We start from the raw sequence: 17790 nt of genomic DNA, 5'->3' as shown, positions 1-17790 counted from the left end.
CCGAGCATAAATATTCCTCAGTCTTTCGTGATGTTTTAAATGCTACTTTAGTTAAAAGTGATTTGTATTCCGGGTTTTCTATCTGCTTCTAAACCTGGTGGACTACCAGGATTGTCTTTAGATTAATAATCTCTGTTCATATGAAATATTTTATTAGAATATAGTTGTAGTCAAAAGCAACTCTTAAATATTATTATATTCCACGGTACAGCTAACACTTATTTCTTATCTGCCCAGAAACTTCACGTCTTCAAAAAGACACTCCAGGCCTTGATATACCCAATTTCTTCCACAACGCCACACAACTTTGAGGTGTGGACAGCCACTGCACCCACTTATTGCCATGAGTGTGAGGGGCTCTTGTGGGGCATCGCCCGCCAAGGGATGCGCTGCTCCGAGTGCGGCGTCAAATGCCACGAAAAGTGCCAAGACCTGCTAAATGCAGATTGTTTACAAAGTAAGTCTCCCAATTGAATTGTGCTAACATGCATTACAATGGTCAATTGAAAATATACCGTTTCACAAACTACAAAGAATACAATTATGGTTCGTTTAAATTGCACACTCAGGCACTTGCACTTATTATCATTCCCAATCAGTAATATAATCAGGGTTGTCCTTTTTGTAACATAGAAAGGTGCCGCAGGATGCTACTGCCTCGTTCACACTTAAATGGATTAGCTACACCAAAACACAATGTTTTTAATGGTAGTATTGTAGTATAGTAATCTTTTCCTGAACCATTCTGTAATTTATCCTTGTCAATGCGATAAGGATGAATTGTCTCTCAATACCCTAACACAGCGCTCCTACTTTAAAGAATAGAGGACATATTCTAGTTACCGTTTGAATTTAAAATCATTTTAGGGGCAGTGGAGAAGAGCTCCAAGCATGGGGCAGAGGACAAGACCCAGAATATAATTATGGCTATGAAGGAGCGAATGAAGATACGGGAGAAGAACCGACCTGAGGTGTTTGAGGTGATCCAGGAGATGTTTGATATCTCCAAGGAAGACTTTGCTAGCCATCTCAAGACAGCCAAGCAAGCTGTCCTGGATGGCACATCCAAGTGGTCTGCTAAAATCAGCATCACCGGTAAGCTTCGTGCACTACATGCTTTATATTTCAATGTCAGGCTAGTTAGCAAAACTACACTAAAACTCCTACATATTTTGGATCAGTTTATCAGCCCTTCAAATGATATGCTATTTAACTAACAAAGTCATAACTCAAAAGTAGGAAAGTCATCTATGCAGTTATGTTTTCGAAAAATTATTATTGGCAGTTAATACACAAAAACTGAGTGATAATACTCCCGCATCATGACAATTATTCTCATGCAAACTAAATAATTGCACACCATGTCTCATTTTAAATTGTGCCATTTTAGTACAATTCTAAAACTGAGATCCCTGATTTAGGCGGTTGAAAAATTGAGTCTAAATTTCCCTTTTAAATTCCAACTATTACTATCAAAACTGAAAACTGGGATTGTCCATCATTGCTCAATTGTCCTGGGATGAAATCACAATTCATACATGCCAGAAGTTGGTTAAAGTCATTATATTTACTACCATGTTAGCATGGCACATTCGTAAAGTGCTATTCCATACGAAGGTTTTTCAGTTTCGATTCAGAAATACAAAGAAACCTGATAGCCATTTCCTGATGTGTTGTAAATACAGTATAAAGTAAAGTCCATTTTATGGAAACAAGTCGCATTCCTACGGTTTTTAAACAAACTGCTATTATTCTGAACACAACTGGAGCTCCAGTGAAAACAGAAGGCACAGGGCCCTACTTCCAGCAAATGTTAAACAAGCCTCAAATAAAAATAAAACAAACTCCCTGAGGCACTGTGGTGTGAAACTTTTGTGAAGTTCAGTCTCAGGTTAATCCCACAGCTGGAAAGGCTCAGGTAAATTTGCATAGTAAGATCTGGAAATGAGCCCACCAGCATGCTTTCTGAGATGCCAATCAAAATGTCAAGTGGCTACGTTGAATTTGACACGACAGCTCTTGAGTGCACCTTCATTTTTTCTTTGATAAGTCTACATTTTGGGATCGCTTTCTCGATTTCATGGGTTATTTCATGCTTAATACAACGTAACATTTTCGGGTGATTGTAAAGGAAAATTGATGATCCATCCCTAGTCATGAACTTTATCGTCTTTACCAGCCTTTCTAGTAAAACACAGACAGTCGAAAATGGCGTCTGTTACCAGCTCATGTCGTAGTGCCATTATATAATATCATGTTTAAAAAAAGAAGATCACCATTCCCAAAATTGTTACAATAGTAAACTATACGCCAAACCCTTTCTTGTCCCTTTTTGTCAAGTACACTTGAGCAAACAATATTGGGAAGATAAGCCTCATTCTCAGGTCTCTAATCATTCCTTAGGGTGACTGCTGTTTGTCATGCTCAACCCAGTTACTGCCCATTTTGCATTTTGGTGTCAATACATGAGTAAGCAGCAAAGACAGAGGCAGTGAAGCATTAATAGACAGGGCTGTCCGATATTGGATTGGCGGGGAAAAGGGAAGTTAGGAGAGAGCTTCTGGACAAAAAGCAGGACTGCCTCTCTTGATACCCCAGGGGCCTATTGAATGTACCATTTTAGCATGCAGGCATTGCATGGTTATTTGGTCATTATTCATTAAAGAAGGAATGACTGGCAGTCTGGCATTGACTCCACGGCTCTCCTGAGGTATTCCACATTTATGCTTCTGAATTTAACATCAATGTCCAGAGAAAACTTCAGATCTATGTAATAATTATGATTTTTTGCACCACTAAGAGATTCTCTGAGCTCCCATTCCAGTACTGTTGAAAATGTGCAGATAGCAATGAAATTAAGCTTATTTAAACCTTACTTTTTATGAGTTTTGTACTATTTTGATTTATTTGGTCCAGAGATCACGTCTGCAGTGGTCATAAAAATAGAATAAATACAGTACATGGTCACCTGGGCTGTTACTCTGTAATAAAGTGGTCCACTAAAATAGTTAATCACACTGAGCATAAACTGAAAGTGATGATAGCAGAAGAACAGATTTAGTTTACATAGGTTTAACGTGATAGTAGCAGAATGCTACTTATCACAATTTAACCTCTCAATAGGCTCTATGAACAAGTGATGATTGTGAAACCTTCCATCCTGACCCATCAAACTTGACTGCTGTCTTTGACTCTACGATTGTTATCAGAAAGCAGACTTCCAGACTGTATGTTGGGTATTTTTTAATATGTTGGCCCTAAAGAGGTGTACACTTGTGTACTCTATTCAACTAAACAAAGCATAGTGATTTTGTGTATGGATGCAGGGATTGTACGTTTGAATAACCCCTCCAACTTCTGGATGCATTGGACTGGGGTTTATATGTAGCCTGAATTATTTAACTAGTATCTTACATTTTTAATGACCCAGTGTACTCATCACCCCGTCATGGCGTGGTGAAATACAACTGTCTTTTTATGCCCTTCTCAGTATGTGGAGTACAGGATTCTGAATCACAAGTACGCAGCATGGACAAGAGATTAATTATGGATAGATTTAACATTATGAGCAAAATGAAAAGAAAATCTATCCTGTCAGTCTAGTCAGAGCAATTTTTTTTCAGCTCCTGGCTATCTTGCATGAATTTGAACAAAGAACCCAATCTGTGAAAATACTGTTGCTTGACAAATATTCTAAAGATGCAATTTAGTCATATTTGGTATTGATTTCTCTAAAGTTAAAATTGGTGTAAGTCGTAGGTTGGTTAGTTTCGGTCGTGGCGGGAAACTAAGAAACTGAAAAGTCTAGTGTATTTCTTGCTTTGAAAATGAACTGCATAATTTCTCTAAATTGTTCTGGTCCCCCAGAGTCTTATGAGTCCCCGTCTGAGGAGTAATCTCCATGAAAACCATTTTGGTAAATACAATACCTGGCCTTAAGCGGCCATATGTTAACCTGCAAATACAAGGCGGAAACCTAATACCCAGCTTTAAAATGTCTCGAATCCACTCGCCACTGATTCTCTGCAAGCACCATACGCACCTCTGACATTTACATTAGGCTTAACATCAATCCTTTTGCTGATGCTACACTCTAATATGGGTTCATCAAAATGATAGACAACCAAAAATTGGAAATCTATTAACCACAGGATAAGAAGAACAAGACAATTCTTACAACAACAAAAACAAAAAACCCCAACAAGAGCAAGACAATCCTGACAAAAAAGCCTCATAATGTTAAAATCTTTATTCCTACTCGCACGCAGATCTGAATTTCATTTGTTGGGAACATCTAAGTGCCTGTCACTTCTTTCTACTCCAGTCATGAGTGCTCAAGGGCTCCAGGCTAAAGATAAAACAGGCTCCAGTGATCCGTATGTCACCGTCCAGGTGGGAAAAACCAAGCGGCGGACAAAGACCATCTTTGGAAACCTTAACCCGGTGTGGGACGAGAGATTCTATTTGTAAGTAGCACCCAATGATTTTACCATTTCTTTGTCTGGATAGTTCATGCGGGGACTCTTGTGTGTGTGTGTGTGTGTGTGTGTTAGGGGCTGGGGTAGGAGGTTCTTAATCCATTATTTAGTATGTAAACCTGTTTTATTAATAGTTTAGCGGAAGTATAATTTGATAGAGCATGCAGCATAGCTCTACAAATAGTCCTGCTGGAGTTTTACAGTGCCATCCATCAGGGTATGCACCAGAGCTCTTATCCCTTTGGTTTTACCAACCGAATAAATTGTATGTGACATATGTCCTCCCCACAGTCCTACCCATCTGCCCCTTTTCTTTTGCTCTAAAAAGGTATGAAGTCCCAGGATTTTCCCAACTCCTTTACTACCCGCTCCTAGTTTTGTTCTATTTTAACGTTTTTTTTTAGGTTTTTTTAATGTCCACATAAAAAATAACCAGGAAAAGGATTTGACGAAACCTCCCTGCTACTTAATGGGGAAAATTAATGAGCAGTCATTTTTATTCTTTAATGCGGCGGGTGAAGATCTGTCAGATTTTCCGAAATTCTCTTTTAATGCCTATTCATTATAAGCAAAATTAATCACTCGAATGTCCTATTATTATGTCTGAAAATAGAATACTACAGTACATTTCCCCTAATTTTAGGGACGGTGCAAGCAATTTTGTAATCATGATCCACCATCTTATGAGAGTATATTTACCGTTTCACATTCATTTGAAAATTATCAGTAGTTGCCAAGTCATTGAATAATCGTGGCATTGCTACTTGGCGGACATATTTTCTTTGGCTCGTGACGAAGATGAGTTTAATACTCCTGCTGGAGGAATACACAATTTCTAACTAGAAATTCCTAAAATATTGCAGCCATCATTACTCAGCAAAACTTTTTTGTTCCGGCTGAACAAGCAAACAGTCTATGTGATAAGGAATAAGTAATTATCACAGTTTTTTTTAATGAAACATATGTAGTACAAAAAGATTTGAAGTGTTAATCAAATTCAGTAGTTGTCTTCTCAACGCATGGCTGAATAAAAGAATGTTTTAATTAGACTGGGATATGTATTTTAACCCACAGTACCTTATCTTTAATGTGCATGTAAATATGCCACATGGTTATATGAGTCACAGCGTTTTTGCATAGGCTAGTTGTCCTCAGTTGCTCTATGGAAATCTCCCATAAGTATTGCAGCAACTGATACTGTATGTTGATAAATCGGTCGCCTCTGAGACTTCACCTGGGTTTGCCTACATGACGTCCAATTTAAATGCCGTGAGAATACTGGAGAACAAATCTTAGTGTCAGGTTATAAATCTGCTATTTTTTATCTCTAACATGATGGCCCTCGTTCAGGACCATTACGTCTCGTATTTTTGCGATACGAGTTAATAAATTGAGCCGAGTTAACACAGAATGCGATCAGATGGCATTAATCAGCGTGTAACAATCACCACAAAAACAAGCGGGTCTGACAGCAGATTCATAGTGACAAATCTTCTCGTGCATTTGATGCCTCGCTCCAGACAGCAATATCACTTGGCGAGCCATTGTCACCGTGCTTCACCGTGATGAGTGCATCTTATCACAGCTATGAAGCCAGTAATGTGAGAGGCTGGCAGTGTTTATGAATCACTGTGCGACCTCATCTGTTGTCACCTTCCCCCAATGTTTTTACTTGCCGTGATACTACGCTTGTGTGAAAGTCCCTGGATTAATCATTCCTCTAGAGGTTGCTCTTTTTCGTAGTTCATGCTCTATCACGTCTGGCACCTTTGATGGAATGTCTTTGAGATCTAAGATTTTGGTCAGAGCATTAACATAAATGGCAATTCCAGATAGAGTAAAGTAGCGAATGGCTTCCACATTTAAGGCTGACTGTAATTTCAAGAATTTCTAGGATGTGTTCTCTGAAATTGCTCACACTTACGAATTCAGATATTATAGAAAATACAGAGACAATCTTTTTTTTCTTTTTTATCAAGATAGACTGAAATGATTTCCGTTTTGCTCTCTCCCTGTCTCTCTCACCCCTCAGCAAAGTCCTTTTTTGGGGTCCATTGTACTTCAAATCAAATATAACTAGTCGATTGATAATGCTCCAATTCAGCACTCATATTGACCTTTCCTCAAATTACTGAACTCCTAACCAAACCAATATATCTGCTATCTGAATTAAGAATATAGTACTTCAGGATATTAACCCATTTATTGAATGCGAACAGAATGAATTGTGAACTCAAGACATGCCTCCATCACCTAAGAGGAAATGTGTATATTTAATTTCATCGATCAAAATGCAATAATCCCAGAAATTGATTAACATTTTGAGACGAAAATAACACAAGTACAACCACAGAAACTGCACTGCCACCTGCACACAGGCTGTACACCTGTAGTGAGGCTCTAGCGGTGGCTATAATAAAACTCTTGGCCATTACTGTAGGGATGTAGATTAATAGAGTGATACATTACTGTGTGCTTCGCAAAGAGCAAAATCCTAGACAAGCGTGTCTGCTAGTATGCAGGGCTTCCCAAAGAAAGGGATTAGCGCAGAAATACTGCGGCTAACATTCCTGTGGATTTTGCACCCAATACGTCATTAGTACATGACCTAATCTGTTGGTATTAATCACAGGACCGGACATTCTGACCCCATCTCTGGCTATAAGTGCTCGATGGCGTCGTTACGGCGAAGCGGCCGTTGGACAGGAGCAACGCTTATTTTACATAATGATGTTTTCAGAAATAGATAATCCTCCTTGTGAATACTATGCAGTCATTCTTGTGTAACAAGCAGCTCTGCTCTGATGATGTCCGCATATGCGCTAAGAGAAAGTCATGCGGAGGAAAGGTCATATAGCGTCTTGGGGGTGACAGACGAATCAGCACTCACACAAAAGATGCATGCTATTCATTCACAAATGCAGAATTGTATCTCATGACAGACAAGATTTCTTTATCATATTGTGCTTTAAAAAGAAAAGGTGAAAGAACGTGCATGTCTGTGCGTGGCCATGCTTATATCCAATTGTGTGTTTGACATTAAGTCATTCCGCTCGGCTAAGCGCCCCGACCCAATGAGCTGTCAGCCGAACGCGATGCTGTAGAACACGATGCCGCTGATTGCTCTGACCGACGTTTCTTTTGCTTGTGCAATTCCCAGCGAATGTCACAACGCCACAGATCGCATCAAGGTGCGCGTGTGGGACGAGGATGACGACATCAAGTCGCGGGTCAAGCAGCATTTTAAGCGGGAATCAGACGACTTCCTCGGCCAGACCATTATCGAAGTTCGCACTCTCAGCGGGGAAATGGATGTTTGGTATAATCTCGGTAGGTATTTGAATGGCAACTGTGCCAATGTTACCCTAAACAGCAAACACTAGCAGACGCACTGACCTACATTTACAAGCCAATTTGAAATATTTCATGAATTGCTTCAATGTACTCCAAAAGCAATTCTCTTCATTGCCTGGCATTTTGTTTTTGTGGATGTTAGATTTTGTCATATCAACATTCAGCCTTTATATCATTTAATCCTAATTGAGCTGCTGAGGTTTAAAGAGGATATATATTTTTTGAAATTGCCATACGCCTGATTCAAACAAGTCAACAGGACTATTGCGAGGAGTATTGAATAATTTCAGAAAAAATATCAATAGACCGCTAAGAAAGTTAAAGTACGATTCTGACTTAACGGACCATTAATTAAAGTAAAACTTTAGATCGTGCCTTAGCGTTCAGTCCTTGTCATCATGCCATATATTGTATGCACACGGGAAAATAGATCTCCACGTCGGCGCCTTCCCTACAAAATCCCATTAGACTAGCCGCAGTGTAACCATTACATCCGCTCCCATCCAATAACCATTACCCCCAAAGATAGCAGGATGAATTTATGGTCAGATCAAGTCTATTTCAGTTGAGACCATCAATGCCGTTCAAATACCACAAAACAGTACATCCCTGTGGTTGCTCTTCCGAATGTTCCGAATGTTCCACTATTTCCGCTCTCACGATGGTTTGAATGGCGGATTATAAGGAGTGGCGACTGCTGCTGGAGTATTGTTTGTCTCTCTCGCTAAAAGGAAGCAATTTGCGCTAATAGTGACCCCACGACCGGTGCCTTGGTTCAGTCTCTTTAAATTCCCATGATGAATGTTTAAAAGGCCTTTCGCCAATGTGGGTAATCGCCCTCCGGCTGCACTCCTCTTGAAGCCTCTTCAGTGCCTCTTCAACGCAGGGACTCATGGCTTCGCTTTGTCCCTTAATTATTTTTCACTTGAGTGAAGAATGGAGTAGAACGTCACTCTTTTTTTTTTGCATACAATACCATGGATGTTGAAAGTCTACCACGAGATGGAATTAGGTTTGCTTTCTGTGTATGTCTGCATTTACACTATTCGCAAAGGTTTTAGGATCTTTGGGATTTAGGTGAAATTTCAGGATGAATCTAAATAAGAACCTTTGAATGAAGGTATGCAGCTGTTAAGTGTTTAGTGCTTTTCGCGCGAGGGGCTGTTGCATTAATGCTTTTCATTATGGGATGTCATCCAATCAATGATGCTTGACATTGATATAATGTCTTTAGATAATGTGATGCATAGTCTGGTTGATTTATGAGCAATGCTCTCTCCATAAGTCATGTTGTTTTGATGCATTCAAGGACACAGTCTCCACGTAGAGGACAGTTACTGTTCTCTCTGAGATTTACTCTGATGAATTTATAGGTTAAGTTTCTCAAACATGTCTAGTTTTGGATCTGTGGTAGCAAATACAATACCGAATTTCTGCTTCATTTTCAAATGTTTTCCCAAAGGATTCTGACTGGGTTATTTTGCACGTTTGTCTTTTACAGATAAGAGAACTGACAAGTCTGCTGTATCTGGTGCAATTAGACTTAAGATCAGCGTAGAAATGAAGGGGGAGGAGAATGTGGTGCCACCTCATGGCCAGTACACCTGTTTACATGAGGTAACCTGCAGTATTTAACGTCCAATTGTTTTTAAAGAAGAAATTACATTTACAGAGTATCCATGATAAGAAGCAACATTTGCGGCCAGCTAAATATTAATCAAATTCAGCCAAAATGTTCAAGAAATAGAAAGACCATTTACGCATAAGATTGGTCTCATTTTGATCAATGACATATTTTTGTAAGACATTGTACATTTGCATTTTTTCTGAAAAGCATATCTTCAAATCAATACTCTAAAATGGCCTAAAACTGTAAATTGGAACGATTATAAATAATTTACATGTATTGTAATATAGAATTTGGTATGGAATATAATACAAAATATAGCATTTTTTGATTACATTCTCACTTGTGAAAGTAATTTGATGCTGTGCCTTCAGTCACTTTGACTTAAAACTATCATTTGTATATTCTGGTGAGACGCACCAATCAGTATTGTTAGCTATAGATTATTTCACTTTGACAAGTTAAAAAGCCAGAACCTATGGTGGGCCGAGCTCCCCTAACAGGAGCTCACTTCATGCTAACTTGTTGCCCAACAATTGTAAATTTGTATTGTGCTGTTCAAACGGAAAGTAGAAATGCTGAATAAAAACCAACACAAAAGTCCTAGGAAATCTCTATAAATAATTGCTTAGGGACATGTTGCTGTATCAATGCATCTCATTCAAGTTAAAAGCACAGTGGGGGAGCAGTTACCATGCCTGCCTCACAGTTGGTTACATTTAAAGTGGAAATCCTGCTCAGGGACCCGAGGATTCCTGCAAATAAGAATCTTTTTCTATATTTTCCCTGCCATTGATCTGTAATATGGCTCACACTTAGTGTAGCCTGTTCCCCTAACACAATTTCAATCCTAATTGTGGTTTCAATGTGTTCTTTCCGTTTCCTGTATTTCCAAAATAAATGGGAGGAATCCATTTCCTTATCTTCCGATGCTCCCAAGCCCCTATTTTCAGCAATATGTAGATTATGTGTGTCAATGCTAACCCGTGTATCTTTAATAACTCTGAATGAGCCTACTCTCCATCACACAACCCATACCTCCTTATCTCCTGTCTCACTCACAGAACCTGTTCCACTATTTGACCGAGGGCAGGAACAACGGCGTGGTAAAGATCCCCCAGGTGAAAGGCGAAGAAGCATGGAAGGTCTACTACGACGATGTTTCCCAGGAGATAGTGGACGAGTTTGCCATGAGATACGGAGTAGAGTCCATCTATCAGGCTATGACGTGAGTGCCACCTTGATCTATGGTCCTGTACCTCAGACATCGGTTACTGTCTCATCGGACAGAGTGTAGGGCGGAAAGAGAAGAGGAAGACTGTAATGTCTCCTCAGCACTATCGGAGCTCAGAGGACTATTGAGTTTCCAAGTTTGATTGAGTTTCGGGTCCAGGAAAAAACTGAACTCTGCTTCAGTCACATTGTTTATGTAGACAAATAAACCTCCTGCCCAGAATGGCCCTTCTATTTTTCCTATTCATCTATTCATACCTCTTAACTGTACTAGCGCAAGCTTGAACTGGGCCTAGTGAGAAAACTGTTTTATGCACCCATACCGGTTCGTAAAACACATACAAAAGGACACATACAAAAATAGTCGTATTAATTCGTAGACCTTATGAGCAAGCAACGAACAGGACATGTGCGTTCAACCACTAGTCTCTCAGTCAATATAAAAATACATATTGATTTCGTTCCATGCTGAAAAGAAGATTAAAAGCAATTCTAAGACCACTCTCCACAAGGGGATGAAGTCATTTTCTTTACAGACACAAATGACTGACTTTGAAATAGATTGTGGAGTTGCCATTTTGACAGTGTGCAGATTTATCTTTTTCTTTTTTAATAAACCGATCATGTACAGATACATTAAGTCATAACTGTGAACACATTTTTCATGGGCGAGAAAGATTTCATTTGATACTTCCACATCTTGTCAAATGTAGTTTAACAAAGAACAACTGATTTATTTTATATTGTGTGTGCAAGGCCACTAAGCTTCAGTGTTTCCTGTGGTATAGAAAATGTTTTAATAACAATATAATAGCTGCATCCTGAAAACTAAGGGCCTGTATGCATTTGACTGCTTCCCTCACATTTTTATTGATGACTTGTATTGCACCATATACACGAGGACAATTAGCTGATTAATGGGGTTCTTTATGATTAATGGCTGGTGTACTACTTGAGAAACCACGTATTTTTGGTCATATCCTGCCTGCTTAAAATGTTTTATGCGATTGTACAGGTTGCACAAGCCCTCTCTCTTTCTGGTTTGTTTAGATATGCACAGGTAGAGCAGTGAATGACTTGCAACAGCGTTTGAGCTTAGAACCTGTTGAATCTGTTGTACCTGCTCATGAATTCTTAAAGGTTTCAACCTTTCCAACCTATTTGTTGAATGCCCTTTTCTCTACCCAAATAGCTCTCCCTCCACTGCCTCCTGTGTTACATTCAATGGGGAAAAAGTCAAGTGGGTGAAGCACTATCAGGGAGTATAATTGGCTCTGGAGATTGAGGCATTCAAGAACCATAGGACTTGAATTGACTCCGTCATCAGTCACTTTACATCGCTCTACTTTCTCAGCCCCTCACAAATCTTTCTGGATAAATTGGGTGGTAAAAACAGTAATTAATGAGGTCTTTAAATTATCACGTGATTGTTGAGCCTCTTTCGAGAATGATACAATGTAAGCAATCTTTAAATTATAATATTTATATGCCTATCATTGCTGAAACATAACATTATTCAGTCATTTTATGAACCGCTTATCCTCACAAGGGTTGTGGGGGGTGCTAGAGCCTATCCCAGACAACTATGGGCGACAGGTAGGGGACACCCTGAATTGGTGGCCAGCTGATTGCAGGGCACAAGGAGACAACGGACAACAATTCATGCTCACACTCATACCTAGGGGCAATTTAGAGTGTTCAACCAGCCTATCATGCATGTTTTTGGAATGTGGGCGGAAAGCCAGTACCCAGAGAAAACCCACGCAAGCCCGGGGAGAACATGCAAACTCCACACAGGAGGACCGACCTGGGATCGAACCAAGCAGTATGAATTCATAAATACTCAACTAGGAGAGCTTCCTTCTGGGTGAAAGCATCCGTAAAGCAAAACAGCTATTTTTCATGGGTTTTATTGCCTTCATCAGGGTTCCTCACCTTGGCTGTATTCCCTGAAGCATTCAACTAGACTTGGAGATGACTACAGATTTACATTTTTATGCCCTGCAATGTAAAGCTGTGCAAGGTTTACGTGCCGCACAAGTTGGGATGCAGCTGCTCAAGTGTTTACGTTTTTTGATTAGCATAGACTCTTCACTTTTGGAGGAAATTTGTGTTCCAGCCAGTTTTTAGCAATTCATTTGCTTATGTATATGAGAGTGTGAAGTCCATGTTCAGAATAGTGTTGCTATTGGAAACGAGAAAGAAAACTAAAATGAATTTATCACATGTAATCAAGTTGTAATGCTTATTTTTGACAGCATGTTTGGATAGAAAATTGTTGGCGAGTATTCAAAAGTCAGGTGTAGCGTTTACTTGTTTTGGCCTATTTGGTAATAGTCTTCAGAATAAAACCAAAACTCCAATACGAAAAGTATATATGAGATATGAAAATATATTTTGCTTACAGAAACATCCAAACAATAAGAAGCTTTGATTTAATGTCGAAGCAACTCTAATTGGTTCATCACTAATGGAAAGACTCATACACACGTTAGCTTTACAACACAGCTCTGCATTATTCATTCAGCATCCCTTCCTGTCTAGAAATATCAACTCTTTCATCAGGAGCAATTGCTATCACTAACATGGCAATTATTTAAGTATATAGATTCATGTAAGCATGTGCCCACCAATGTGTTTAGTTTGATTAGTCTAAAATAGTCTTCAAGTTTATTGTGCTTAATTGCGTCTACATCCCAAACTGTAATTACAGATAATTATCATTCATTTTCCATTGTAGGCATTTCTCCTGCCTGTCTGCAAAGTACATGTGTCCGGGCGTGCCGGCGGTGATGAGTAACCTGCTTGCCAACATTAACGCCTACTTCGCCCACACGACCACTACCACGACGACCACCGCCTCTGCTTCGGACCGATTTGCTGCCTCTAATTTTGGGGTAATGTTTGTTTCACATAAACGTGGAACAATTTGAGTAGTTAGTCCATTTTCCCAAAGTACTTGTGTTTAGTAATTATGTAACTTATAAAATGATAACTTATCAATTTCCAAACCATCTTTGGGAGCTTCTTTCTCCATGCCACTTAAATAACTGGAATTGTTCATTTTATATTCTTTTAGATCACCAACCAATTCTATATTGATTATGATAGAATTTCTAATGAACCAAATGATGATACACAGACTGACCCCCATTTAAATTGCAGTGGTAAAAATATTCGGATCCAACTCCGAGTCGGGTCTAAATTGTAATTGATTTCTTGTCTTGGCAGAGGGAGAAATTTGTGAAATTACTGGATCAGCTGCATAACTCGCTGAGGATCGACCTGTCCAAGTATCGTGTAAGTCTCAGCATTTTGTTTCCTTGTGTCAACCGTGGAAGCAATTCACATCTTTTTTTTATTATATATTTACGTTTTATGATCTTACATGTAACAACAATATCTAAAAAAATATATTTTATATTTCTTTGAAGATGTATTCCTTGAGCCCCGATAAATGTTCGATGAATGTCATTGTGAAAGTGGGTAATAACACAGAACCAAGGTTACAGCGCTTCACAGTATAAACCCACGTCCGCATACTAATAAAGTCAGTTTAAATAGTCACTATACTGTAGCTCATAGGAGCGTGTCATGGCTATAGAAGAAAGAAAAACAGAGGCGATGCTTTTCAGATCAATTACAATTTTAAATCGACAATTTATTGACATTATAAGTCAATCCAGAGATGATGCAAGTGAGCCTTCGGGTCTATTTTAAACTGTGGTTAAAAAATATCCAGTAATTTATGTTTTGATCCATCAACAATATGCAATAACAAATCACCGATGCTGCCACTGCCTTCCATAATCTGGAGAAAATATGGTTTCTCTTATCAAAGGAGAATAGTGAGAAATATGGCAGTGACACATCGTTCCACAGAGGCCTCAGGCCAACATCAATGGACTGTTTATTTAAACGATTCGCTCTTTATGGTCAGTAGTTTGGTGACTTTCCAACATTTGCTTCTGAGCACAGATGTTCTACTGTATGTGGAGGATTTTCCGCTTGACCTGTTTGCGACACACGGTGTGTTTGATGACGAGGGCAGGCGCAGTGCCACTCTTACATGTTTTATACCCTCCAGACAGCTCTAGTGAGGTGCGTTATTTACCTCGCAGGGTGTTCTCACGTGTTGATGTGATCTATTTGTGCAATAAACTACAGTAATGTACAGTATAGTGATGCCACTGCAATTAGGACTTGGCCTCATCTGGGTGGTTTCTTGGCAGCAATACAGTCCGTCGTAAAGGCCAACAAATCTTCTTTAACCTTTTCAGGAGTTATCATTCTATGCCAAAGTGAGAGCCCTATTGATTTTCCAATTGATATACTACCTGAGATGGTGTGGTAGATTAGACTACAAGTCCAATTGAAAGCATGATCATTGTCACTTACCCTACTCATAGCAATGCTTGACAAAGCAAACTGGAAAAAAATACCAATAAAACCAAAACAAACCTGAAACACTCCTACAACGTAAATCCGACAACTGTTCGCCGATCTAAGGACTAATGAAGAAACAATAACCTTTTTAAAGCGAAGGTAATATGAGCATTTATCGTGTTTTGATTTTTTCCCCTTTTAAAAATAAACCTTGTGATAAAGAACGTTTTTAAGAATGGTCTTTTAATAGAACCTTTCTTCTACTAACAAAAGTACTGCAAAACCCAATTCCATGGTACCCAATTGATATTCATTAGGTAGTCAGACCTATTTCAAAGAAACTTGTCAGATTACACATTGCCCAAAGAAACCCCCATTAATTCTAATATTTGAATCAAACTTTACCAGACACTAAAACATAGCAGAATGAAAACTAAACGGATTTGAGCAAATAGAATTTCATCTCCAATAGCTAGACTTGGTAGAGCACGTTAGGCCTCCAGAGGTGCTGTGCTATTCTACTCAGGCAGATTGAATTCCTGACATTTAGTACATAAGCTTCTAAAACAATCCCATGAGCACTAATCCTGTTAGCCCCATCAGACACACATGCGCCCACATGCAGGTACATAATGCACTTTCACCTCCTTGCTCTTTTTTTTCTTACTACTCTGTTTGTGCGTGTCTGTGTATGTGTGCACCTTACTACAACACTCGTATACAAACAAACTCACCTCCAATATGTCCACCTGGTTTCCATCGCAAACTGAACCATCTCTGACCCCCTGGTGAGTGGTTGAGCACTTTCTTCCCTGTTAACTGCTGATGCTGGAGCTACAAGAGGAAGGAAAATGGGATGAGAGGAGAAGGGATTAGATGGGAAAGATGAGAAGATTGAAAGTAGGCATGCTGTTTGGGTGAGCATGTCTAAAAAACGTGAGTTGGCCGTAACATTCACACACTGCGAAATCACAGAATATCACCTGCCAGCACCACCCTGCTGCGTCCCTATCACAGGCACACACACACGATTCATTCTCTTTTTTCATTCTCTCGGAGCAGAGCCAGTGTGCCACAATTGGAACGGAATAGGATTCCCATCTGGCTCACCCTGTGAATGTCTCCCCTCTCCCCTAATGACATTCAGTGGGAGATTGAGTTTGCCTTTATAAAACAAGAGGCCTTGAATCACTGTCTTGAAACAGGCCTGATGTACAGCAACATATTGTGTAGCCAGCCAATGGCTGTCCCTTGTGGGATCGGCGAGGCTCCCCAGGATCCTGCTGTTGTTCGGGCCGATTGATATAAAGTCATGGTTGTTCAGCAAACACCTATGGGAATTGCACTTAAACTTGACAGAGTATAAATGTCATATTTTTTTATTATTATTTATTTTTGGCTATTTTCTTTTGTTTTACCAGTGATAAAAACATGGGTTATGTAGCATGTAGAAACAACAGTCTGTTGGATAAGTCTTGGATTCACACTGCAGGTTATTATTTTTTCTTCCCATTCAGTGTGAAAGGTTCATTTCTGATTTAGGTTCATTCATAGGTGGATATAAATTAAATGTCTATCTGACGACTCTGCAATATGAAGGTGATCTGGGATTTTTTCAGGTTCTAGTAATTAAGGGTTAAACTGAATTTGCATTCATTGGCTCACTTTCTCTTGTCCAGCTTTAATAACCCTATTATCCTACCGCCCATGATCACTTGCCAGCAATTTTGTTTTTGTGGCAGGTTTTCATCCCATATTTTGGAACATACTTTTGGGTAATTTTCTAGGAAAAAACTTGAACAGTAGTTCTAGACCCCCAAAAGTCTGACAAATAAGCTTCATGCACTGTACAACACCAATTTTAGTCAATCACCTGTTTTCTCAGTGATCTGAGCTGTCCCAAAGTGCACATAATACAGCACATAGCATTTTAGGACAAACTGCTGTGGCATTAATAAATACAGTGCATGTGTTGGCTGTCCCAGCATGGTTATTTCAAAAGCTATAACAGATGCCAACATTCAAGGCTGCTTTACTCAGTCTCAAGTCTGGGTTTCTAAAGACGGATGACTTTTATTGCGTGCGAAGGCTGTGTGGATGTGCACTTATTGTCAGGGGAATATCAGTGTCAGCAGGGAGAGAGAGTCTTGTGACTGATGGCACTTCGGCTTCAAGCTGTGAAGCTGCAAACAAGACCATTGCTGCAACAATGCAGAACTCGGCAAGGCATTCATTTACATTCCTAGAATTGAAGGTCATTCTCAGAATTCAAAGGATTTTAGAAAATAATAGGACACCATAATACAATATACAGTACATATATTACATAATACACTATTGTACTTGTATAGTCACACTCGCATTCACATTTATACAAATATCCATAGGGTAGGCGTTGTGAGGATAAGCAATACAGAAAACGAATGAATGAGTATATATGGTGCAGTGGTTCTTTTGCCAGACTTACTACTCAGTGGCGGTGTGATTGTGAGTGCGTATGGTTATCTGCCTGTGTGCCCCACGACTGACTGGCGACCAGTCAAAGATGTAGTCTGCGTTTTGCCCTAAATCAGGCAACACTGACAAGGATGTGCCGTGTTCAAAATAGTTGGATATAATTAGTCAAAAATCATCAATGCAAAGACTAAATTGCATGTTGAAAATACACATTTTAGGCTGTTGAGTCAGCATTACATAAAACCTTGTAAAATG

The 17790-nt window shown here is 39.3% G+C and overlaps 2 protein-coding genes across 6 annotated transcripts in view; one reads left to right on the top strand and one right to left on the bottom strand.

Moving 5' to 3' along the window:
• Window positions 1-17790, bottom strand: part of LOC144091364 (uncharacterized) — a 218944-nt gene that overhangs the window by 149893 nt on the left and 51261 nt on the right. For all 4 annotated transcript variants that reach the window (XM_077623668.1, XM_077623679.1, XM_077623653.1 and 1 more), the window contains one exon: window positions 15813-15912. The gene's annotated coding sequence lies outside the window, so the exon portion shown is untranslated. The remainder of the gene's footprint in view (window positions 1-15812; window positions 15913-17790) is intronic.
• Window positions 1-17790, top strand: part of unc13c (unc-13 homolog C (C. elegans)) — an 88934-nt gene that overhangs the window by 29690 nt on the left and 41454 nt on the right. For both annotated transcript variants that reach the window (XM_077623629.1, XM_077623620.1), the window contains exons 7-14: window positions 238-457; window positions 868-1095; window positions 4325-4466; window positions 7639-7808; window positions 9334-9449; window positions 10524-10687; window positions 13433-13589; window positions 13924-13992. In XM_077623629.1, the coding sequence (XP_077479755.1) occupies window positions 238-457; window positions 868-1095; window positions 4325-4466; window positions 7639-7808; window positions 9334-9449; window positions 10524-10687; window positions 13433-13589; window positions 13924-13992 (1266 nt within the window). The remainder of the gene's footprint in view (window positions 1-237; window positions 458-867; window positions 1096-4324; window positions 4467-7638; window positions 7809-9333; window positions 9450-10523; window positions 10688-13432; window positions 13590-13923; window positions 13993-17790) is intronic.

This window comes from Stigmatopora argus, chromosome 2 (genome assembly GCF_051989625.1).
Source record: "Stigmatopora argus isolate UIUO_Sarg chromosome 2, RoL_Sarg_1.0, whole genome shotgun sequence".
Lineage (NCBI taxonomy): Eukaryota > Metazoa > Chordata > Actinopteri > Syngnathiformes > Syngnathidae > Stigmatopora > Stigmatopora argus.
Note: the sequence above shows the minus strand (reverse complement) of the source record. Positions and strands in the feature narration are given on the sequence as shown.